This window comes from Nymphalis io, chromosome 3, assembly GCF_905147045.1.
Source record: "Nymphalis io chromosome 3, ilAglIoxx1.1, whole genome shotgun sequence".
NCBI classification, from domain to species: Eukaryota; Metazoa; Arthropoda; class Insecta; order Lepidoptera; family Nymphalidae; genus Nymphalis; species Nymphalis io.
The window spans coordinates 7,661,483-7,687,636 of NC_065890.1; the positions used below are offsets into that span (position 1 = coordinate 7,661,483).

Sequence of the window (26,154 nt, forward strand, 5' to 3'; positions counted from 1 at the left end):
TGTGTTCCGATTTAAAAAGTAAATTTAAATTCAGGCAGGATCATAATATCTTAGTTTCAATGGTTGGCGGCGCATAGTCTTTGTAAGGAATATTTAATATTTGTTGCACTGCTAACGACTTTGAGCGGAGGTGACCGTTATTGACTAATAAAATAAATAAATAATTTGCGATATAAATACAAGTAATTTTCAAATACTTTGTTTTAAAACAATGTACTTAATAAGTAATCATAATTTTTCTAATGATCACAGATGATATAAAATATGTAATCATAACTCGCAGTCTTATTATTGCAACTGATTACATTTTTAAAGAGGTCAATAGACCCGGAACTAAAGATAATTTCTATTGTCAGTTTCATACACAACAAGAACAAATCGATCTCAAACGACTCGAATATCAAAATGAAATCGAAACATTCTAAGCTATACTCAGATGTAATCTGTTAATCGCCAACTGACAAGCATATTTTTTGCTTAATTATATAGCGATTATAAAAGATATAGATTAAAAAAAAATCTATAACAGATTTCTCGTTAACAATGTTTCTTAAGCATCTGGAAATAAGATAATCAATGTTGATTTGTTTTCAATCTCGAATAAATTATAAGTAATTAGGGTTCAGCCGGCAATAAGTTTGCGTCTTTAATTAGTTATCATAATGTCAAATCGGCTACGTGTATCATTGATCATTTGAATATTATATATTTAAATGATCAATGATTGATGTTGATTAAACTGCGCCAATGAATTTAAACGAATTGACAGGAAATGAACTTGTTTATTCATGTAATTAAAATATAAAACATGTAAATACTCCAATTAAAATATCGTTTATAGTGTGGATGTTTGATGACAGTCGGATTTTGAGACGTATTTAACCAATTTACATAATTCGTGTCTCACAATAGCATATCACAATTTGTAATGTAAAAATGATTGTATCGTTACATCTAAGTGCAGTTGTAATTGTGTTCATGTAGATGACTTTAATATGTGTACGTGAATTTATGTTTGCATTAAATTTAGGGTTAATTGCGTAATTACGAAGCTAAATTATATTTCGATTAAAATATATCTATGTATATTTTTTGTTTGTTATGTTTTTTAGATGAGAATAAAAGGAATAAACACATAAACAAATATTCTACAGAACATTCGATTAGTGTTTTACAACTACAACGTGCAATATCATACAGCCAGCTTTTATTCGAATATGACTTAAATTATATTGTTGCTTTTATTTTAATGTTCTTAAAATTTAATAATATACATATGAAGGGCATTTTTAATGGGTTACATAAATGATCCAGTTTGGTAACTGTGACATCCTGGTGGTGATGGTATCGTGCGACAAATACGTATAAGTAATATTTACGTTTCACCTTAAATATTTTGGTCAAACCCTTCACAATTTAACGCGAGTCGCATATTAAGAGAATGTATGCGTCATTTTGCACTCGTGCATACGTCCAATGTCATCTTAGTCAATTGAGACGTTCACGTTGACTTTTGCATCACAAAGACGCTACAAGCCTTTTCATTATGTAGCCTTTCTTTACGAAATCTAGTTTGTTTGGTAATTTAGTGTAAGTCACTTAAATAGATTGTCAATTTATTAAAGAAACCGTGGCTTGATTTTAAAACTATTTTAAAATGTAGCGTAATACATATGTAAATAATCGTATGTATCAATAATAATAGTAATTATAAGGGTGAATGAAATAAGCGCAATTAAAACAGCATCCTGAAATTAACTGAAAATATATTTAAACGCTTAGAATGTATATTTTATATGACAAGTTAAATAATATTGTTTAAGTTAATGACCATTTTTGTTATAAGGAGTGGTGTGTGACGGTTATGTCTCTCGACATACTATGTTTAAATGCTACTGTTATAATAACGACATACCGTATACATATAAATGTTATTATTAAGGTAATATCCAGTTTTAAAACGATCGAGCTTAGTGTTGATAAACGTGACAGATTATTCTGTAAGTTATTAAGTTAACATTTTAAGTTCATACAAAATGTTTAAATAAACAAATTATAATATTGGAATTTAAAATGAACACGTTAATGTTTTGATTATAAAGTTGAAAACCATGTTGTGAAATTATATTGAATTGTCGGTGTAAGTAAACGTAGACTTTGATCGGGGACAACTGTGTAATTAATAATAACATACTTACAATTTCTGGTAGAACTGTCTGACAGTTATCGAATTCCATAGGAAAATAAAATTACAGGCTATCCTAATGTCCCAAATATATTTGATTGACGTTGACAAAGTTAATAACTGGTATAAGTAAATAGCTGTGAACTGGATATGAATGTTAAACATTTATACCGAGTGCTCAGCTTCATAAGTAACCAGTTCTCCAAAATTTCTGGGTACATATCGACAGCTTTCAAGCTTTTTAAGCATAACAACAGCGAGAAAACGTCTATAGAAATAAACAAGCCGGTATTAACTTTGCGATTTCCTGATCGACCTAATAAACGCAGATGGATAAGTGGGGCCTGCAGTCGATCAAGCAAACACGAATGAGGGCGACTGCCGACTCCAGGCCAGGGAGTGGTGCGCTAAGTTTATTTTTACGGCATTGCGGCATGTGAAGTGGTTGAGCATCTTCACCGATCACGCTAAATTAACTTAAACAATCCTTTTCATATTTCATATATTTTTTTCTTATTTCAAGAATATATGTTTATTTATACGATGATAATAAACTGCTTCGTAATAATTATAAAATGAAAGCAGCATTAACAATATCGTAATTTTTGTATTTCATTAATGTAATATAATTTAAAAATTATTAATTTCTTTATATTATTATGGTAGTACCTTGTCAAAATAATAATTCCTAGCAAAATATAACAAATTAGATTGGGTTTTATAGATAAATCACGATTCAACGAATTAGCAGTCTTGAAGTTCGGAGAAAAATTGATGCTATCATCTTCTAAGAATTTTTATTTAGAAATTAAATATTCTTTCTTCGTAAATATATATTTCAATTTATATATAGGGAATAAATATAGCAGTATTTTTAATTTAGCAGTCCCAAATCTTCAGGAAGATTTTTTTGAACCGGGATGTCTCTTGATTCTGTTGAGTCAAACACCTCATATTATTATGTTATTAATGATAAAAAAATACAAAACCGAACCAAAATCTAATGATTTGTCATCTTTTATTAAGTATTCATTACTTACTAATATTTATGTTTTTAATAGGTTTAGTTCACATTTCAATTTATTTATGATAACAACTCTGCTATTTGAATTATTTCGATTGCGTAATTTATTTATTTAAGCACTATCTGTCTATGTATATCTATGTATATATTTAAATATAGTTTTTTGATACTCTACATATATTTAACTTATAAATTAAAACGACAGGTTTTTTTTAAATTAATAGAATCACTGAATAAATTAATACACGGAATATTTTTTTGTGTTGTTAATATATTTCAAAAATATTCTCACATCAAATGCCTCATTTTTCAATATGTGTTGTTGTGTACGTAGTATTTTTTTTATAGAATATTAAGGCGGACGAACATATGGGCCACCTGATGGTAAGTGGTCACCAACCCCCTTAGACCTTGGTATTGTAAGAAATGTTAACCATCGCTTACATCACCAATGCGCCACCAACATTGAGAACTAAGATGTTATGTCCATTGTGCCTATAATTACATTGGCTCACTCACCCTTCAAACCGGAAGACAACAATATCAAGTACTGCTGATTTGCGGTAGAATATCTGATGAGTGGGTGGTACCTACCAAGACGAGTTTGCACAAAGCTCTACTACCAGCATAGAATATATTAATGTGATCCTGGCCAACTTTGGAACGGCGGCCACTCAAGGGAGACTAGACAACTATTCAGGACATATTTTACTTGGTAGGGCTTTGTGCCGATAAAAAAGCCGAGATGGCCCAGTGGTTAGAACGCGTGAATCTTAACCGATGATCGTGGGTTCAAACCCGGGCAAGCACCACTGAATTTTCATGTGCTTAATTTGTGATTATAATTCATCTCGTGCTTGACGGTGAAGGAAAACATCGTGAGGAAACCTGCATGTGTCTAATTTCATTGAAATTATGTCACATGTGTATTCTACCAACCCGCATTAGAGCAGCGTGGTGGAATAAGCTCTAAACCTTCTCCTCAAAAAGGGAGAGGAGGCCTTAGCCCAGCAGTGGGACATTAACAGGCTGTTACTGTACTGTACTGTAGGGCTTTGTGCAAGCCTGTCTGGGTAGGTATCAATCCACCCACTCATTACATATTCAACTGCCAAACTGCAATATTTAGTATTGTTGTCTTCCGATTTCTTTCATTCCGAAGGGGGAGCCAATGCAGGTACAAGGTACATTCGTTCCAAAGGTTAGTGGCGCATTGACGTTGTAAAGAACGAGTAATATTTCTATCTAGTACAGAAATATTACTACGATTTTTTTTGTATGTAATAGTCAGTCAATGTCAGCAACGACCACTATCTTACCTTTTAATATTTAAATATATATTTATTTATGTAAATTTTTACTATTGCGTGTCGTGAAATGTAGAGCCCAGCTATTAGCAAGTTATTTATTACACTAAACTATTACAAATTTAAGGCGTTGTAATGCAAAAACTCATCGACGTAGAACCTCAACTGATTGGAAAAAAAACGATAACTATTAACTATATAACGCCAGCCTGTATAATATGAAAATATCTAGGAATCTATGATGTTATATTCCTTGCTAATTGTTTTTTATATTAGTATTTTTTGTACAAATAAATTATTCATTTGTTTTTCTTTTTTTTTTTCTTGTTATGTTCGAGGACATATCGTTTTATTCGTTGTTGCTGTATGTAGTATGTATTTATATCATATACTTGTAATTTTGTATTTGCTGATAATATAATTTATTTATTGATATATAATATGTGTATTTTATATTTACATTTATTTATTGGTTTTGTTTTAATTAAATATTAATATTATTTTATTCATACCACCACCTACCTCATATCCTATCAGTAATTTCTTACACCGTTGGTTGCTTGGAAGAGATCGCTATGTAGCGATAAGGTCGCCATAATTGCACATTTATTTAGGCAGTATACATGTTTTGCATTATTCTCTTTGTGGTGTGGTGTACAATAAAGTAAAGTAAAGTAAGATTTCGGCTGTTAGTCGTTGGTATAAGTTTTTGATACAATCATTCGGTAATAGCTTTTAACGATTTACTAATAATATTAATAACAGGATGATGCAAATCTGTTTCTAGGAAAATTAAAATGAATCGATTACATTAATAACTTTTTACGATGCCCATTGCAGCACTATTTTGTTAAGGTAATATATGCCATTAAACACACACAGATAATTTGACTTTCACATAATTTACATCCATATATGAAGGCAGATTAAAGGTAAGTGTAGACTTTCAAAGCTCAATTTGTAGAACAGACATAGAACACCACAATCGCATGGCAAATGCGGAGAGATATCATGGCGGACAATAACCACAAATTACTGCTCTAAGGCCGATTCATACAGACACACGTAAACAGATAAACCTGTTTATGTGATCGAATATGGCTCGTTTATCACTTTCTCCATTTTACTGTCTAGCTCTAGAATTTCTTATCGTTATTTGTCCATAACTTATGAAAACACTTTGTAAGATCGCTTAAATAGCTTAAACGATAAGTAGTCCTAACTCCGGCTGAATTTTTAAATGAGCTTAAATAAAAGGTGGTTAATCGGCACGACCGGAAAGATTTCAGGCACAGGACCAATGGCTTTACGTGTTTTCCGAGGCACACACTTCCAACTTCCAGACTTCGGGCCACTACTGAGCATCTTTGACAGAAAAACTCAATAATTTTTTATCGGTCTGACCTGCGGTTTGAATCCAGGACCTCGGGTTCAGTGGCCTTATATCTAGCCTCTACATTAACGACGCAATTTAAAGACGGCATATTCCTGTAATGATTCTTTCTCAAATGATTTAAATCAGGCAAAATTCAAAAACAAGCACCAATATAACTTGACTTAACTTGTGTATTTCTCTAAAGCATATATTTTTTCCATTCGACCTTTTGAACTGATAGTTGCGATATAGTATTTTTTCTTATTCTGATATATAATGTGGTGTTCAATAATATTCAGAATAAATTAAATAACATGTTTGTATATCAATTCATTATAACGTATGTTATCAACGCGTAATTAAATAAAGATATACTGCCCGTAGCCTAGATTTATTCTGGCTCGTGTCCAGGGTCGGTTTGATTTGACCTTATAACAGGCCAATATTACAAGTTCAGACCAACCTTATGTATAAACATTTTAGATTATAAAACGATTGCTATGTAGGCAAATTTTCAAACGTTATGCGAGATAAGTGTTGGGAGACTAAGATAGTCGTAAAAACTAACCCTAGGAATAAAATACAAGCCTGGATATTGCTTTGGTACGCCAATTTCCTCCCTCCGGTGCTATTGACCTACTTATATAGAATATTGATCTTTCGTTAAATACATTTCTCCAAACTATATCAAAATACTGTGTTCATATAAATTTAGACTTTATGTATTTATTTTTAAAATGAAGAAATATTAATTGCATCAATAATTAGCAATTAGAGCCGGATTTGCTTAATTTTTATTACCATTGTTTCTGGTCTTCTTTCATATGATTAAGATTAATAATATGTCAGTTGTAATAAAATATACTCAAATAGGTTTATATAAAAATATATAACAAAAATAAAAATAATCTATATACAAATGTGCCGCTAATAAGTTGAACGCGATGGGCACGTCTATGTTATATATATATATATATGTTCTTACGTAACTAAAACTATAAAATAATCAATTAAGGATTACGAAAGCTATGTGAATGCTTATACGAATTACTAATGATTCTAAAGGGAGATTAGCTAACTGCGCATTCGATATTATAGTGCACCAGTGAGTGCGCAAATACAAGCGCACTCTCTATTGCCATAGTCCAATGGGACGGCAATCTGACACGACCGAAAGTCGTTCAGGTACAAAACCAAAGGGTTGAAAGGTTTCTGAGGCATGGAAGTATTAACATTAACAACTTCTAAATTGCGTACCTCTACTAAAAATCTATTGTCAGAATAACCCAATAACTTTTAATTGGTCCGAAGCGCGGCTTGAACCTAGGACCTCAATGCAGTCGAATGAATAATAATGACCAAAAAAAAAATCTGTATAATATGTATTTAACAACAAAACAATCAGCAGAGAATCGGTCACGAAAGGAGAATAATAAAGCCATATTCGTTTCAGGTGTCGGGCGCTATCGAGCTCTCCGACCCAGCCAACTCTGCGGAAATACTACAACGACTACAAAATTCTGTAAGTTATCGCTTTAATCTTATCGTACTGTGTTCGTATTTCTAGTTAACTAATTTATGCAAATGATAAACAATATATTTGTTTGTATTTTGGTGTGCGATATTTCTAAATTCGTCAAGAATATTAAAGGCTTACTTTCGCAAATTCGGCTCACTGAGCATCCTCTTTATTTTATGAACGTTATCTGATCTGAAGAGTATCTGTATGCGGTGGGAAATTGCTGGTTTCGTTCACTTCCATAATGATTATGATTATGAAACGTGAACAAGAAAGTTGCACGTCTGACAGGGTGTCAAAATGCGGTTTGCCTTTTCCTACAGAATATCCAGTTAATTTCAACAACGATAAAATTAATCGCGTGCTAAATACGTAATGAAATATTATTATATAAAGCATATGTAGTATGTATCAAGGAAACAATAAACGGGTTCATAAAATGCATCATGTGATGCAATGTAAGTATTTTAACGACTTATATACCCATTGAATTTTTTGATGAATTCACTGTTAAAGTCACTATTTCTAAACCATAGACGTAATGATTTTACCCACAATTTTTTGCATCGTTTTTAAGTAATTTTATGTAAAAGTAAGTAATCAAGTATTTTATTATATATTTTTTGATAATATTCCGAGTTTAGTAATACTCAAAAACAAATTTACTTGGTTGTAGAGTTTTGTTTAAGCCCGTCTGGGTAGGTCATCGTTTATTATATTGCTAAACAGGACTATATATAGTTGTGTTCCAGTTTGAAGGGTGAGTAAGTCATTGTGATGCCACACGGACATAACATCTTAGTTCCCACGGTTGGTGGCGCATTGGAGATGTAAGGGATTGTTAATATATCTTACTTTACCAATGTCTATAAAACAAGTGTCACCGCACTTTAGCTTTATAGCTCATTTGCCAGTCCACCAACCAATTATTATTAAAAAAAACAATTGAAACCTACAGCAAAAATTAAAGCGCTTTATTTTAACTCATACGGTGACTATGAATAATATAATTCATTTGATATTATAGTTCCCAATAAACTTACTCTAGGGAAAATAAACGAAAGGCCAGGATAGACGTTAAACATAATACAAACATTAACGGGTTCACACTAACACGGTACAACATTCCAACTCTACTTCTCTTCCTGTGAGTTTTAAGTAAACATTAACAATAATTTAACAATCATCTTTTTTCCACGAAAAACTAAACCGAACCATTGAAAGTTATGATAAGAAAAAATATCAACACATTGTTTATTTTGACTATTTTGTACCCATGAAATGATCTCATATACAATTTGTGACATTAGAGTGACATATAAAACTATTTTATGGGTAACATTTGGCGAAGTACCAAGTTGCAAGTTGCGACTGCAAATCACAAGCTTAACTTATCTTTAGCGCAGAAAGCGAGGTAGACGAGAAAAGTCTTGAATGTGCCTGAAATCTGAAATATCATAATATTCGTTCCAAACGTACCTGTAGTATGTTTATCGTAAATATTCCAGAGCTCAATTTTCGTGTCATAAAAGCGAATGAGAACAAAAAGTTACGTCATTATCTCATATTATACAGATAACTTGTAACTGTAAATGAACTACATTTTTATAGTTATACGGGAAACAGATTACAATATTCCTATTTTAAAAGTTCTTATAAAATAATTTTGAATTTCGAATATTTCAACAATTACACAAAAATATGTCTTTATGTATTAAATAAATAAAAAGTTCGTACACTGAGAAAGTACTAGCACAATCCGATTATTATTATTGATGCTATATAAAGTCGATGTAAAGCTATCATTGAAATAAATTGCTTACTCAGGCCTTAAGATCGAGACATAGCGATATATTACAACTCACTTTGTTGCGTACATTGAAATATCTGCTAGGATTCAACAAATGTCACATGGCCTGATCGCTTTATAGTAAACTATCTTACCCCCTGACTCCATACGCGATAATTTTTCTCGTAAATACCGTCATTTTTGTGACTATGCGCTTCAATTGAATTCAATTCATAGTTTAATGGCTTTTATTGGCTAACAGGACACACCTTATTTCGCCAATGCCACGAAGGATGGAGAAGAAGTATTGAAACTATATATATTTCCTTATCCACGTTCAAACTACATCAATGTCAAAAAGTAACATCAGAATTGTAACTTTGTTTGTTATTCTTTTTTTACTAATATGGGGCAAAGTATACTTATGTTGCAAAAAAAATTAAGGCCATAATTCATCAGGGTATCATCATTTCAGGGTAGAGACAAGGCCTTAGATACAATATCAAAACAAATTATCATTAAAATAAATGATTTATAGGATTAAAGCGAGGGTGAGAATGACTACGAAATGTCTGGAGTTGAAGAAATTCAGGAATAGAAATTACATTTTATATGTTTAATATAAATTACCTAAAAACAAAAACGTAATTTATCTGCTCTGTCTTAAAGCTAATTTGGCTGTATAGTGGTGTAATCGTGATGACAAACGTGAGTTAGTTTCGCATTTAAAATATTTGCCCATTGATTTTTCTGATTTGATAATAGAATAGTTGTGAAACGATATTTATAATAAAAAGTGGTCTAAGTAATTATTATAAAAAACCATTTAGTTAATTTATAATAAATAATCAATAGCATTGTATAATAAATTATTATCAATAAATTGTTTTTATAAATGAATATTTAATATTTGCTGTAATTAATATAACAAATGATTTCTATATTAGATAAAGCAAGTCTTTAAAAAGGGGGGTGGGGAAGTACTCTATTACGTTGTTGTAGACTTGTTCTTCGGTTTTCCAGCCGCTAATGACTAAACTACTTGTCTAGAAAATTACTTAAAATGATCTACTCAATTTCTTATATCGCCGTTTAGCCTTAAATACTTCTCTATTTGTCAGTTGCTTACGAAACGTTAGCTGTTTACATTCTCTCCGGACAACTTATGATAGTCAAAGTACGATAATTTATTCAAATTTTAATTAATGCGACAACATACGAAACAGCAAAAATCAATCACACTGTTGTCTCAATATCGTTAATATTATACAGACGTTGTACTATGTAACTTATAAAATATGTTTGTCCAAAAATACTGTCGTACCCAAGGGAAAGGATTGATGTTATCAAAGCGGGATGTAGCTGTATGCTGGAGCATCCTGCGTCCTGTCTACTGAACTGGGCGATTATATATAGCACCATAATAAATGCAAACTTTCTATTTACATATAATTCTTATTTTGACCATAACCACTATCACAATTTTAGCCTAAAATCTGTGTAATACGGAGCTCGAAAGTTTTATTTCTGGTGAGAAAGTTTATGGTAAATATTTATTAAAAACATCGAATTACATTACTGAACGTAAATCAAATGTTTCTTGTAATTGACATGAATGTCAAACGCAGGCCTGTAGATTCGTTCAATTTTAGAACATTGTTTATGGTAACAACGGATGTTGTTTTCTCTGCACTTCTAATTTTATGCGCAAAGGCATAATACATTCTGTAGGGAAACGGAAATGAGGAATGGTATAGTTATGTAAATGAAATATTTGGTTTTATATATTTTTCTTCTAACAAAGTCAAAGTGAAAATTAAATAAATTGCTAGGTAAAAGCTTTCTGACGAGAAGGTTTCCATGAAGCTGTTCCAATGCGGGTTGGTGGAAATGCATGTGGCTGGATTTCATCCGACACTTGCAGATTTCCATACTAGAGTATCATTCACCTTTGAAACCTGGGTGAATGACCAACATAAATTAAGCAGGTGAAGATTCAGTGGAGCTTGCTCGAGTTTGAACCTGCAATCTTAAGATTATCAAACAGTTGAGATTTACTTAGGTACTGAGTAATCGCAACTAAAATAAACAATTAAACTGATATTGTTTTCAAATATAGGAGAAAATGCGTGTTGGCTATATCATATTTGAAAAAATTAAATTCTCAATTTCAAATTGTAATAAGTAAAAGCATCGTAACATTTTAGTCACAATTAGTTATATTTTTGTAAATCGTCTTAGCACATAATAAAGGGGCCAAATAATTGTTTGGGTTCGTTCATTCGTTGATTCGTTAATATGTTAGACGTTGGGGGAGCGTAAAGTACGTGCTATGTTGTGAAGGTGACGGCGGTCGGCGTTAGAGACGCAACGTAACGAACGCACCATGCCGCGAGCATTCGAGCAGTGCGCGGCGGGCGCGCGACGGAACCGCACTCTATCTCGACCATTGGCATGCGCCACCGGCGACCTTCGCACCTTACGCGCGCTCCGACTAGATGGCGCGAAAAATCCTGTTACCCGGTTTTATAGGAAAATCGCGGCTGACTTATGCTTATCGTACAGTGAATAAACGTTAACACTAGCACCTAAATTAAAATACTAACTTTTATTTAAAAAAACAATCAACGTTTACGACGTTGCTCAAAGTTCAAACGCGACAACTAATAAATAATGAGCCTTGTCGCCGACGGCGACAGCGAAAGGTGACTTTTGCAAAGCGCACAGGCTGCGGTCAAAGATGAAGTTGTTCAAGAGGAGGCTGTCATTCAATGGAGATAAACAAGGACGTGTTCCTCGTTCAGATGATCCTTTTGAGCATGAGGTACATCCACAGTAGTTTTTATTTGTATTGGATGTGAATAAGGTTAGGGATAGGAATATAATTAAATTTACAACATTTTAAATTAATTTCATGATACATTCATAAGTTATTAATCGATTAACTAGTCAAATCTGTTTATATGCATATTAAATAATACATCTTTGGTATTTAATCACTTATTATTCTGCTAAAGAACAAACGGTAAGTAATAACTCCTTAGATAAATTTGTATACATTGTAACGACTAACGTCATCGAGAGATAAGGGTTTTATTAGTTTTTTCTACACGTTGTCGAAGCGTTCGTTCCTCGCGGTGTGGAGTGCGAATTAAATTGGAAGGCAAGGTTATCTTATCAAGCGAAGGCCGCAGCCGTGTTCTTTGCTTGCTATTAGATTTGCAAATTGAAATTACATCCGACTACTAACGATCACACAAAATGATTACAATATTTACGAGAACTGAAGTGGATCGAATATGTATAGCAATTAGATCCAATAGATACTTTGTGAAGACCTTTGATTTGACAGTCAAACGCATTTGAATGCTGCGTGAAGAAGATATTCTTTAGTAATAAAATGACTCTAGGTTAAGAATATTACATCACATGATGAGATCATTAGGCGCCGCTAGAATAAATTCTACATACCTACGTCCTAGCAAGGCACACAATTGTTTGGTAGACCCAAGTTTGTTTGCTTACATTCTCTGTACAAAGCACGTGTTAAACAAACAATTTAATTATTAGTCAGTGACATGATACTCATTGACATAATATTATTCCTATTTACGTTATTACGTAACATAACTAGAAAGTGTCGTTGTAATCGTTTTTGTCTTACTTTCCTTGTACTCAATAAGTGATTACTTTCATCTTGTGGACCCCACGCAATAGAGGCCTATTAATATTTCTCGTTACTCTACCCACTTGAAACATATTTTTTTCCATTGTAATATTTCATTATTAGAAAGACATTAAGTTCAATGTAAAGTTAACGTAATATTATAGGTAATGGGAATACTAAATGATAGTTACTATATATATTTATATATAGCTTAGATGTGAAAGTGGAATAAAGCAAATCAAATCTCAGTAAAATTTCCATAACCTATGAGTTTAAAATAAGTTTGAGACTTTCATTCTCTTCAATTACCATTTTTGTAGTTTTATTTGGCATTTTTAAAATAAATCTTAAACAATTAAATGACATTGTCTGCAATTGTGGTGGCGAATGAGTAAGGCAATGACCGGGTACTTTAGTGTCAATTGTATTTCGATTTGTTTATATGAAGCCATAATAATACATGCTCTCTTGGATTACTAACTGGTAATTTAAGAGTTATAAAATAGGTTTTATTTATTAAAACACTCCAGTCTGTAACGAAGTTAATATTAGAATAAAATGAAATATAAATCATATTTTTAAATATATATTTATTTATTTTTATTTATTTCGGTGCGATATTCAAACGGTCTCATAAATGAAGTAACTTAAAAGTGTTTTTTTTACACAAGAAAAAAGTACCGAATAGCAAAAACTGTGGAATCCGGAGCGATCGTTGCTCGTTCTGTAATCTGTATCCAAGAAAATCGTGTCTTGTTAAGTTGTCCTTGAGTATTTCCTAAATGTTTTAACCTTTTAGCATTTAAGTTAATAATATCTTATTTCATTGTTCATCGCCGTATTTATAATACAGATTGACTCTAAAAACACGTCTGACTGTTGGATTATTATTATAAGAATAAAACCTTGTTTTGTTTTTTTAATTGAAATAAAAAGGGTACGCAAATAAAAACAAAAAGTCTCATCGGGTCATCCGCTATCTGTCGCAGTAATCGCGCCGCTAATACGTGTTCCAATTGTCCTTGGCCTCTGTTTGTACAGCGTACTAGTGAGCATACACTGCTTCAAACGATATACGATAAATTTTATCAGCAAAATTATATCAAAGAGACATTCCATATGAGGGCTTTTATCGAGATAATATAAATAGTACATTAATCGATTCTGAAACTTTGACACAAATAAAAAAAAAAAAAAAGTTTTTTTAGAACAAATGATTAATTTGTCGAAAGTATTTATTCAGACACCACTTATTATAAGTATTTTTTTTTAAATTGAAAAAGTTATATCGTAAATATCACGTAAAAATATATTTGTATCATATAATTAATATTTACATCCGAGTGTATAAGACCCACTCGGATTGTAAGCGCGTGAAGAGCTGTTGAACAGTTGATTTTGAGAATAGTAAAATTAGTATTACATATAATAAAACCGTACCGATGACTATTATATGTTAGTTGCTATGTAGTTGTTATGTCATGTATATAAACGGTTTATATGATGCGGTTTATGTACAGTAACAGTAACAGTAACAGCCTGTGAATGTCCCACTGCTGGGCTAAAGGCCTCCTCTCCCTTTTGAAGAGAAGGTTTGGAGCTTATTCCACCACGCTGCTCCAATGCGGGTTGATGGAATACACATGTGGCAGAATTTCAGTGAAATTCGACACATGCAGGTGTTTCCTCACGATGTTTTCCTTCACCGTCAAGCACGAGATGAATTATAATAACAAATTAAGCACATGAAAATTCAGTGGTGCTTGCCCGGGTTTGAACCCACGTTCATCGGTTAAGATTCACGCGTTCTTACCACTGGGCCATCTCGCCTTTTATGTACATGCAATAGTAATACTTTTCAAAAGATAAGTTCTACGAAGCATTATTATAAACAAATATCAGTCTTGCACAGATAAATCACCTTAGAGAGGTTTTGCGTTTGTAGTAGTGTAGTAATAGTAGTCATAGTGACTAAAACCAGAATAAACCAGAATTACCACGTATATAAGTAGCGTTAAGGGTTTTAGTTCATTCATTGTTGTTATTTGATATAAAAATTGTTAATATTTATTTATTTTTATTTTAGTCACAAATAAAATAATCACATGTCAAAAATGAATGAATGCTATAATGATATTAGATGAGAAAAAAATTAATTCCATAACTGTAGAGAAACGGAAAATTGTTTGATTTAAGAAGAAAATCAATTTCTGGGTAGAGACGAGGTTTATTAACACAAATTATTAATTTAATGAAAATCTGGATGAGATTGACTTCGAAATTTCTGGAGTTGAGGAAAATAAAAATTGTGTTTAATAGTTATATTAAGTTGCTACCAATGACTTACAAGAAATATAAAAAGTATTTGTTTTTTTATTTATCTATTGACCGTTTACTATTACAAACGCAAAAACAAAAATATTAAACATTTCCTATCGTCAATGTCACGTCATGTCTCTCGAGCCACTAGTTGTCTGGTTCACTCACCCTTCAAACCGGAACTCAACAATACTAATTATTAGTGTTTGGCGGTAGAAAATATTTATAATATTTAATATTTATAATTAAAATGAGTGGTACCTACACAGACCGGCTTGCACAAGTCCTGCCATCAAATTTAACTTGTCAATTGAGGTTTTAGTTTGAGCAAATGAGGTAGACACGCTGAAGAGGTTAAGTTATTAATATTCATGCTGTCGCCAAGACTAACGATTTCACTAGAATGAAAAGCAAGCAAATATCCAATATTACTTACTTAAATGTTATGTAGATACTAATGAGTGACTGAGACTATATTTGCTTATGTATTAACACAAATACTTCAATATTTTTGCCGTATTTGTTGCGTCTACATACAATTACAAAAGTACATTACTTATACTCGACGCTTTCAATATTTTTTTAAAGCAATGGATGAATACATTTTGACAAATTAATGTAACAAGCATGAAGTTTTACTGCCGGCCTAAACTGTTGTTTTTTTCTTAAGCAAGCACGTTTTCAGTATGATTCATTTAAACACGTGGTCTTTCGATTAGGATATGTATACTCTATGCACTGGTCTATCTCGGCTCTGAATATATATTTGTTATTACTTTAAACCAAATTAACGAAACCTAAGCCAAATTATCACGTCTTACTTGGATTTGTTATTCGGGCGTTAAGTTTCTTACAAATTGCTTGATTATATATAATTTACGATTAAAAATCAACAACACAAAAGGTGTTAAATATTAGGTGCGTAGTGTAAAATGTCACTTTATTGGAGTTCGCTTATATGTGTCGAAAGTAGTAGTGAAATGTGATGTGTATGCAGGCTATGCAGCCCACGCATAGATTCTATTGCTTAGCCAGAATACGAATGCACCATCAGGCACGTGGGATGTTTATTATCTTATCTATCTAACGTTACCGTTCGATCTGTTGTGCTGTTTTAGTTGTTTATTAAATTTAAAACGTATATTTACTGTGTTATCTTAAAAATTTTACAGTTGGAACAAAACTTAATGCCTAAATGTATGCTCTACCACACCCCTTAGGCAGACAATATAAAATGAATGACTCATATAAACATATAAATAAGAAGAATATATTTATAATTTTATAATTAAATAAATATTTAGCAACAAAATAATTTATAATAAAAGATAATTGAAATAAAAGAAAAAACTTATAAAAGTCTCAGTGCAAATAGCTTAGAAACGGCTTATTACATATATATAAGCAGAACTTTATTTCTCTAGTACGTGCGAAAGTTAATTTGTTACATCATTGCGAATAAACCACTGAACCGATTATTATTGAGGTAGCCTGAGACCTAGGGCCTGAGATATAGGTATTATCGAGATATAAACATGAGATATAGGTATTATGAAACACTTGGACCTTGGAGTTAAAAAATCAATACAAGATATAACGCACTGTTGTCAGAGCGGCCGGTTCTCTGTTCGCCCAGAGAATTGGAATTGCGATTCAAAGGAGAAATGCTGCTAGCATTCTTGCCACCATTCCACGCGGTCATTATTTATGAAGTTGCAATCTTTAATATCGATCTATACATATTACCTGAGTTAAATGGTCAATATAAATATATCGTATTTAAATAAAAACGATGGTTGTGATTTGATAGGTATAAGTGTGATGAATGAAGTTTTAAACCCAATTTTTATTAAACAAGAGTTCACGAGCCAGCCCATAACTAACCGTTAAACTATCAGCAAGCAATTACAGTGAATTTGCACGGTTCGATTTTATTTGACCAACATTTGTCGATCAACAAACAAAATTGAAACGAATAGAAAATGCGAAATAAATTTAAATCAATAAAAGTAAAAGATGACCAACTTTTATTTAACATATATTTAAAAGTTTATTTAGTCGATCAACTAAAATTGAGTCACGTTAATGCGGTATTATTTATTGTTGTTCGTTATTGTCACAGATTGAGGTTGGTTCGTTACCGAAATTGCTTATTTAAGCCGGCATATCATCCACCTCTATCATTAATAGGAAGATTTATTACACCACGTATTTATCCAGACTCACAGATTTGAATTTATGGATCTTGAATCGCAATTACGACTACGAATGAGTTTCCTCCAAGGAAACTAGCGGAATGGTTGAGGTTATCTGAAAGATCATTAGTCAATTTCACTAACCCTTTGTATCGTGATGTGTTTTCTTACAAATGAACCTTATTACAGGTTGAATATGTTTTAATAAAAAGTTTAAGTTTATAAGAAGATTGTAGTGTAGTATATAAGCAGCTGACACATGGTATTGAGAGGAGTAATAAATTTATCTTCAAACCTTAAACATCTACTTTATTTACCTAGTCCCGTCCTTACATGGCGACCCTGCCATTTAAGGTTCGGTTTCGGGTTCTAACGAAGTGCAGTATAACAATATAATGTCGCTCTGTGTAATATTGGACATTCGTGTATTTAATTGTTCGAACGTTAGTAGCGTCATAATACAAAATGGGCAAAGAACAAAGTAAAGAACAAATTGTGATTGCACAAAATGCCGCAGGAGGCGTGAATTCGGCCGACGTGGAACTAATACACCAAAATCAGAAAGTGACAAATATAATTTTGGGTATTTTTCTTTTACTTTTAATTTTGGGGGCAAAGTTTGCCATATATAAATTATATAAACGCTGCCACATAAACTGGATGCGTCAGGAGATGGCCAGGAGCGCTTTCAGACGTTCGAGGCGTGGACCAGAGATTGGAGAAAGAAATCAGGAAAGTGTCGTTTAGCCTGGAGACGCATCAATAGATGTTTATAAAAAAAAAATAAGAGTGTAAAAGTGTGAAAAATATATAAAAGGAGAAGTGAAATAGTGTCATCAGCAAAGGTGTTATGGAATTATAGACAATAGATATATTCATATTTTATCATTATTTTTAAGTGTATATTTTTAAGCCGTTTCTTAAGATTTAAATGGATCATATATTAGATATAAAACATCAAATTGAAAATATAAAAATAAATTTAATTAAACTAAGTAAAGGGAAAAGAACTAAAAAGTTGTTAGAACAGAAATATTTAGAGGCAAAAAGTTTATATGACGAATATATAAAATATCGTGACGAGTTAAACTTTAATGCATCTAAAGGGTATATAAAAAAGGAAGAGATAAATTACTTATTAGTTGCTTGCGAAGAAATTGAATCGCTTTATCAAAAAATTCAAACAACTTGTTTAGTTAGTGACCAAGATTTTAGCACCATGACTGACTTTGACATGAAAACTGCTACTTCTCTTCTACCTATTATGACAGGAGATGAAGAAGTTACTAAAAAATTAATAGATTGTATCGAATTCTATAGCCAAACCATTAGGAAAGAACATGAACAGTTACTTATTTCTTTTGTCCTTAAAACGCGTTTAACTAAAAATGCCAAATTACGTTTGTTATCTAACTATGAATCTTCCACAGAACTTATTGCCGACATGAAAAATAATCTGTTGACTAAGCAGTCAGCCACGGCACTACAAATAGAAATGTTAAAATCTAGACAAGGTTCGCAGAGTATTGAGGAATTTGGTAAGAAACTTGAGGATTTATTTGTTGAATTGACTATTTCCCAAGCTAACGGTGACGATAACGCGTTTAAAATATTGAGACCCGTAAACGAAAAATTAGCAATACAGCGATTCACCGAAGGTTTAAAGAACAGTCGATTAAGCACTATTTTAGCGGCCCGCAACTACTCAGAGCTGAAAGATGTTATAAGAGCAGCCAAAGACGAGGAACTGTCGCGTCAAGGCTCTTTTACATCAGCTGAAACGATTTTCACGACTCAACATCGAGGTAAGTACCAACCATCTTATAGGGGGCATAGTAGAGGTCGAGTATTAAACAACGCACGCCAACATTACACGCCAAATAGTTCATTTAGGCCGATGCCGAATCAAACATCTAGTTTATACCACCGAGGAAACAATAGAGGATCCACAAGTAATTCTCGAGGACGCGGACATAATTTTGAACGTGCAGTATCGCGAGGTAGAAATAATAACGGTAGAAAACAGCATGGGTATCTTATGAATCAATCCCAAAACGATATACAGGTTACTACTTCGGAAAATAACCAAAACTTAGAGTTTTTTCGATCCTAACTTTATTCTAGCATGCAATACATATAATAATTTCGTAGAGTTTACAATATTAGGTACCAAATATAGAATGCTAGTTGACACGGGCGCCTCGATGTCAGTGATTAAATACGATGTAATAAGAGATAGGAATATTCCAATACATCCAAAACGCGTAGCCGTAAATGGTATTGGTGGCACCTCGTACACCGAGGGCTATGTTTACATACCGTTTACCTTATGTGGAATAGAATTCAAACATAAGTTTTATGTCTTAAAGAATTTGCCTTGTATTCAAGATGGTTTAATCGGACAAGAATTTTTAACTAATTATAATTGTGTAGTAAATTACGAAAATAATACATTTACTTTAAATAGCTTCGACAAACCAATTACGCTCTCCTTAGGTTTAGGAAAATTAGGTAAAAATACATTTATAAAGGTACCTCCGAGGTGTGAAAAGTTTTTTCAAGTTGATTCTTATTTGAATGAATCGTGTGTTATATTTCCCAGAGAATTGTGTGAAGGTGTATTTATCGCTGGAAGTATCTGTCAACCGAAAGAGGGAAAAATATTTATTCAAATTTTAAATACTCGCGAAACAGAAATTAATCTTAGTTATTTTAGGCCTGAAATTGATTTATTATCGAATTATAATATTTGTTCGTTTAACAAAGAAAATTTGGACGGAAAAAGAGTTCGGAAATTATTATCATTAATTAAATTGAATCATTTGAACAAAGAAGAAAGCATTAGTATACAAAGTATTTGTGCGAAATATGCTGACGTATTTTTCTTGCCAGGAGACAAGTTAGGTACGTGTAATCTTTACGAACAAAATATACAACTAAAAGCTAATACGAATCCGGTCTATACTAAACAATATAGATTACCGTTTTCTCAACGTGATGAAATAGAAAAACAAGTTCAAAAAATGTTGGCCAATGATATTATCGAACCCGCTAACAGCGAATGGTCTAGCCCAGTACTTTTAGTACCTAAAAAATCAGAAGATAATAATAAAAGCTGGCGTTTAGTGATAGATTTTCGAAAATTAAATGATTGTATAATGCATGAAAAATTTCCCCTTCCGAATATAAGTGATATATTAGACTCACTTTCAGGAGCTATTTATTTTTCTCAATTAGATTTAACACAAGCTTATTATCAAACGAAGCTAAATGCTGACAGTAGGAAATATACCGCATTCACAACACCGTCTGGCCAGTATCAAATGACCCGTATGCCTATGGGTTTGAAAACCAGTCCTGGTTCATTTTCACGCTTAATGACAGTAGCAATGTCGGGACTTAATTACGATAAATGTTTTGTATATTTGGATAATTTAATTTGTTTCGGAAGAAATTTAGATAGTCATAATAAAAATTTGTTAGATATTTTAACAAGGCTTAGAAAAGTTAATTTAAAATTAAATCCTGATAAGTGCGATTTTCTTCGAAAAGAAATTTTATACCTCGGACACGTGGTATCAGCGGACGGCATTAAACCAGATCCAGAAAAAATTAAGGCGTTAATTAATTATCCGGTTCCTAAAAACGTAGACGAGCTCAAACGATTTGTAGCCTTTGCGAACTATTATCGAAAGTTTATTCCGAATTTCGCCCAAATCTGTATTCCATTAAATGATTTATGTCGTAAAAATGTAATATTTAATTGGGATAAAAACTGTCAAAAATCATTTAGTACTTTAAAAGAAATGTTAATGAGCCCTCCAATATTACAATATCCTATTTTCGATTATAATAACACATTTATACTACAGACAGACGCCTCAGGGTATGCAATAGGTTCGATTTTATGTAATGCTGATCGTAGACCAATAGCTTACGCCAGTCGTAGTTTAAATAAAGCTGAACGTAGGTATCCAACGATTGAGAAAGAGCTTTTAGCGATTGTTTGGTCTGTTAAATATTTTAGACCGTATCTCTATGGACGAAAGTTCATTATAGAAACGGATCATAGACCCTTAATATTTTTATACAATATGACAGATCCTTCCAGTAGATTGTTAAAATTTCGGCTAATACTTGAAGAGTATGATTTTAAGGTTACTTATGTGAAAGGGTGTGATAATGTAGCTGCAGATGCATTGTCACGCATAGAAATTAGTAGTGAAGAATTAAAGGCGATGAATGATCATATTTTGTCAGTACTTACAAGGGCACAAAAGAAGAAGCTTGATGAAAAACCTTGTAATTCTACTTCGGTTTCTAATATTTCTTCTGACGATTGGACTGATCACCCAAGAGTTGTAGAGATGTTAAAACTACCGAAGTATTACACGGAGTTGATATTTGTGAATGAAGAAGAATGGAGAAAGTTTAAAAAATGCGTATCATTAGAGCGTGGTGATTATGCATACTCGTCGTCAAATCGTACAATTTTTGTGAAACTGTTTACCCAATCCCAGTGTACACGAGCTGTCTCTGTGAGGGAAATGGAATCATTTTGTATCGATTTAAAAATAAATACGTTATATGTAATAAAAGATGAGAATAATTTTCAAATAATTAAAGAGCTAGCTCAGGTTATTACTAAAATGCGTAAGTGGTCCGGACCCCGTTTATGCGTAATTAAAGGAGTTACAAAAATTATAGACGACGATACGAAAAGAGTTATATTAAACGATTATCATATCCTGCCCACTAGCGGACACGCAGGAATAAGACGTATGTTAAATAACATTCGTAAAAAATATTTTTGGTCAGGATTAGAGCATGATGTTAAGCTTTTTGTAAAAAAATGTAGTAAATGTCAACGTTATAAATATTTAAATACCATAAAAGAACCTATGACCATAACGGACTGTGGAAATTCAGCTTTTGATAAGATTTATTTAGATTTGGTAGGTCCATTGACAAGAGATAATAATTATAATTACATTTTAACGCTCCAATGCGACCTCACCAAATATGTCGAGGCATATCCGATAGCAGGTAAGGATGCGCGCACAGTAGCTACAACTCTAGTAAATAATTTTATACTTAGATATGGCATCCCTCGGCAGATCGTGACCGATAGAGGAACTGAATTTATAAATTCTACAATGGAAGAGGTTTGTAAAATTTTAAATATAAGTCAATTACAGTCTACAGCCTTCCACCATCAGACCTTAGGATCACTTGAAAATAGTCATAAACATTTAACATTTTATTTAAGAATGCAAGTTAACAGTTATAGTCAGGAATGGAGTTCATGGATTCCTTACTGGTGTTTTTCGTATAACACTTCTGTACACTCGAGTACAAAATTTACTCCATACGAATTAGTGTTTGGCAAACAATGTAACTTACCAAGTAATCTTAGGTCGACAATAGATCCAATTTACAATTTTGATGATTATGCAATAGAACTAAAATACCGGTTACAAAAGTCACAAAATGATGCTAAAACAAACCTCATAAATTGTAAAACTTTAAGAAAAATAAAATATGATAGAAGTATAAACCCAGTGGAGTATAAACAAGGAGACTTAGTATTGATTAAAAATGAAAATATTAGCAAACTTGATCCATTATATTTAGGTCCATATACAGTTGTTAAAGATTTATCACCGAATGTTGTAATTTTAGTCAATGGTAAAGAAAAAACTGTTCATAAAAATAGGACAAGACTTTATGTTGAATGATCATTAAACATATTGTTTATTAAGACTTGTGATTATGACTGTACCTATTATGATATTTGATATTAAATTTCAGCACTGCATTATTATACCTTTGTTTACATATTTGTTTTATTTTGTTTAATTATTATTATATTCAATTTTATTTTACTTTTTCATATTGTATTTTGATAAAAAAAAATGTTAATGTATCCAACATTTTTTTTTTTTTGTTTGGTAGGGCATGTAGTGTAGTATATAAGCAGCTGACACATGGTATTGAGAGGAGTAATAAATTTATCTTCAAACCTTAAACATCTACTTTATTTACCTAGTCCCGTCCTTACAAGATTCTGATATTTTAATTATAATGTCTTTGCCATTTGTTGCTGTCTATTATATTGATAATATCTTCCTAATCCAATTTTAGCCACCGCGGCTGATTTTAAAAACTAGCTATTAGTTTAGGACGTATGAATATAATAGTGCATGAGTGAAAAGTTGTTTAGTGAAAACAAACGCGTACTTTTTATTTAATCGCTCTCAGCCAGACGGAATGCTAATCAGACATGACCGAAAAAATATCAGATGTAAATTTTCTACTACAAATAAATGACTTGAGATTTAGCGCAATCAATGCTCAAATCTTTATTATGAATAATACAATATTAATAATTGATTTTCATAAATTTATGTTAAATTCGAGGTTATCATAGATACTATGCAAACTATGTTATTAGGTTACGTGGCCGCAGTGGCCGCAACGTGCCTAGCGCCTTTTAAGATAATGCGCAGCCTGTATCCTGTACGGTATGAGCCTTAAGCGTGGTTCGTAATACAAAGAAGACCAGCTCAGAAGATTCGGACGTGACGATGATATTAATGCATCTCTAAGGAGCTATCGATCAGCGGATATGTTATAGCGTCTCTTTTAAACTTAGATCGATGTTTTCCAGGTGTGCCAGAAATAACATCGCGTGTCTAAACAGTTAATACGAAATAACAGCACCGCAGCGGTTTTCATTATCATTTTAACACGGATCTGAAAGTTTTTGTCAGCCGTGAAATATTTTGAATGGGCCGTGACACTGTCCACTCGCTAATAGCACGTCTAATTAGACACCCTACTTTTAGTACTAATTAAATTTGCAATGGTCAATAATGCCGTTTGTCGGAAAGTGTTTTCAATAACACGCAAATGATTAATTTCCTATATTTTGATTATAAGCTGTCTCTAAAATTGAGTTTAAGTAAATAATCATATTAAATAATAGATCTTGTTACATTTCTAAATTTATACATACATTTCTAAATTTATATACTTGTAATACAGGACAAAGCAAGATTCTCGGATACAAGTTGGCAAATACATCGGACGTGGGCACGTAATGGGGACCCGCTACAGCTGTCGCCACCGCCATCGCGTGAGGACATCTCCACGCTACCCGCCTCCGCTACCGCCGTCACCGTCACCTCTCCCCTTCGCAGCGATCAGAATGGCATCTATGACACCATCACGGTAAGCTGAGTTATAAATTAAACATATTCGTTAAATGTAAGGACGACATTTGTAGATGTTTCAAAGGTTACCTGATTGTATGCATAACATTAAGTGATCAAACCGGTATTATATTATTCAATGCAATCACTTTCTAACTGCGAATGTTTTTTATACAAACAATTTAAATAAAACATTATTTTTCAGCTGATTGTAGTTTAATAAACCAATGTGATAATAAATATTATATCTATAATAATTATTTATCTATTGTGATTAAATAAAATACGTCTTGTTTTCATAATATATATGAACCTTAATTCGAAGTTATATAGAATGAGTACTTTATTTTAACTAATAAATTACTAGCCCCACTGATTGATGTTATAATAATTTGAATGTAGTGGGTGGGAAATTGAATAAAATGATCGGGTTCGTACGTCAGATCCCGTCACGCGCCGCACAAACAGCCCCCCACCTCCCGCTCCATAAAACAAACGATGCAGAAGCCGAGCTGCATTCAGCTATAGATTTTGTATGAGGTGATTATAAATCATAAACCGCCGGACTCGGCTCAGGTGCACTCGCAACTTACCTATTCCTGTTGTTGAGCTAATGTACCTTTGTGCTAGAGTGCTCGTAAAATGAGGGTTACTGCCCGGTGACCAGCTTGCTTTGTATAAAACCTTCAAAGCCCAGTCTCAAACGAGATTTAAACTTAACTGATTTTACTCAACGGAAACGTTTAATCTGTTAGTTAAATATTACATTTAAGCTCATAATTTATTCACACGCCCACGCGTTATTTCTAAAGGTCAATTTTTACCGTTAGTTTCATTTTTTTATTTCTTTGTACACATGTTTGTTTTCTCACAGTATGGAAATAGTTCAACGGCACGCGAAAGACGCGCAATGCTCGAAAATTCATTTTTTGATTACTTTTTCGGATTAATTACTTTACTAATAGCAATTATATTATTTACATTAAATATAAAATTAAAATTTACTTATTACGAAATTAAGGTCATATTTTCAATTTTGAATCTGAATCAATTATACAGTTCAGTACAGTACAGTAAGGCCTTTCTCCCTTATGAGGAGAAGCTTATTCCACCACGCTGCTCCAATGCTGGTTGGTAGAATACACATGCTGCAGAAATTCAATGAAATTAGACACATGCAGGTTTCCTAACGATGTTTTCCTTCACCGTCAAGCACTATATGAATTATAAACACAAATTAAGCACATGAAAATTCAGTGGTGCTTGCCTGGGTTTGAACCTACGATCATACGTTAAGATTCACGCGTTCTAACCACTATGTCATCTTCGCTTCAATCATTTATAATACATAAAAAACCGATTTAAGATTAAATATTTAAAGCCATTGGAAGTTTATTATTTTCTTCATCAATACAATCAAAATTAATATTATAACATATGTATATGTTCATGATGTATAAGATAAATAAAATACTTTTTTACAAACATGCGCACACAAAAGGATAACAACGAATCGTTTTCCTTTCCGCCAGCTTGCCTACTCGTTCGTCGGTTTGACGG

The 26,154-nt window shown here is 32.4% G+C and overlaps 1 protein-coding gene across 9 annotated transcripts in view; it reads left to right on the top strand.

Annotated features, from left to right (window-relative positions):
* LOC126781428 (tensin-1) overlaps nucleotides 1-26,154 on the top strand; it is a 101,222-nt gene that overhangs the window by 41,920 nt on the left and 33,148 nt on the right. For 8 of the 9 annotated variants that reach the window (XM_050506399.1, XM_050506400.1, XM_050506403.1 and 5 more), the window contains 2 exons: nucleotides 7,345-7,413; nucleotides 24,428-24,613. In XM_050506399.1, the coding sequence (XP_050362356.1) occupies nucleotides 7,345-7,413; nucleotides 24,428-24,613 (255 nt within the window). Of the gene's footprint in view, nucleotides 1-7,344; nucleotides 7,414-11,600; nucleotides 12,024-24,427; nucleotides 24,614-26,154 lie in introns of those variants that run through there. The other variant, XM_050506408.1, reaches the window with a different exon arrangement.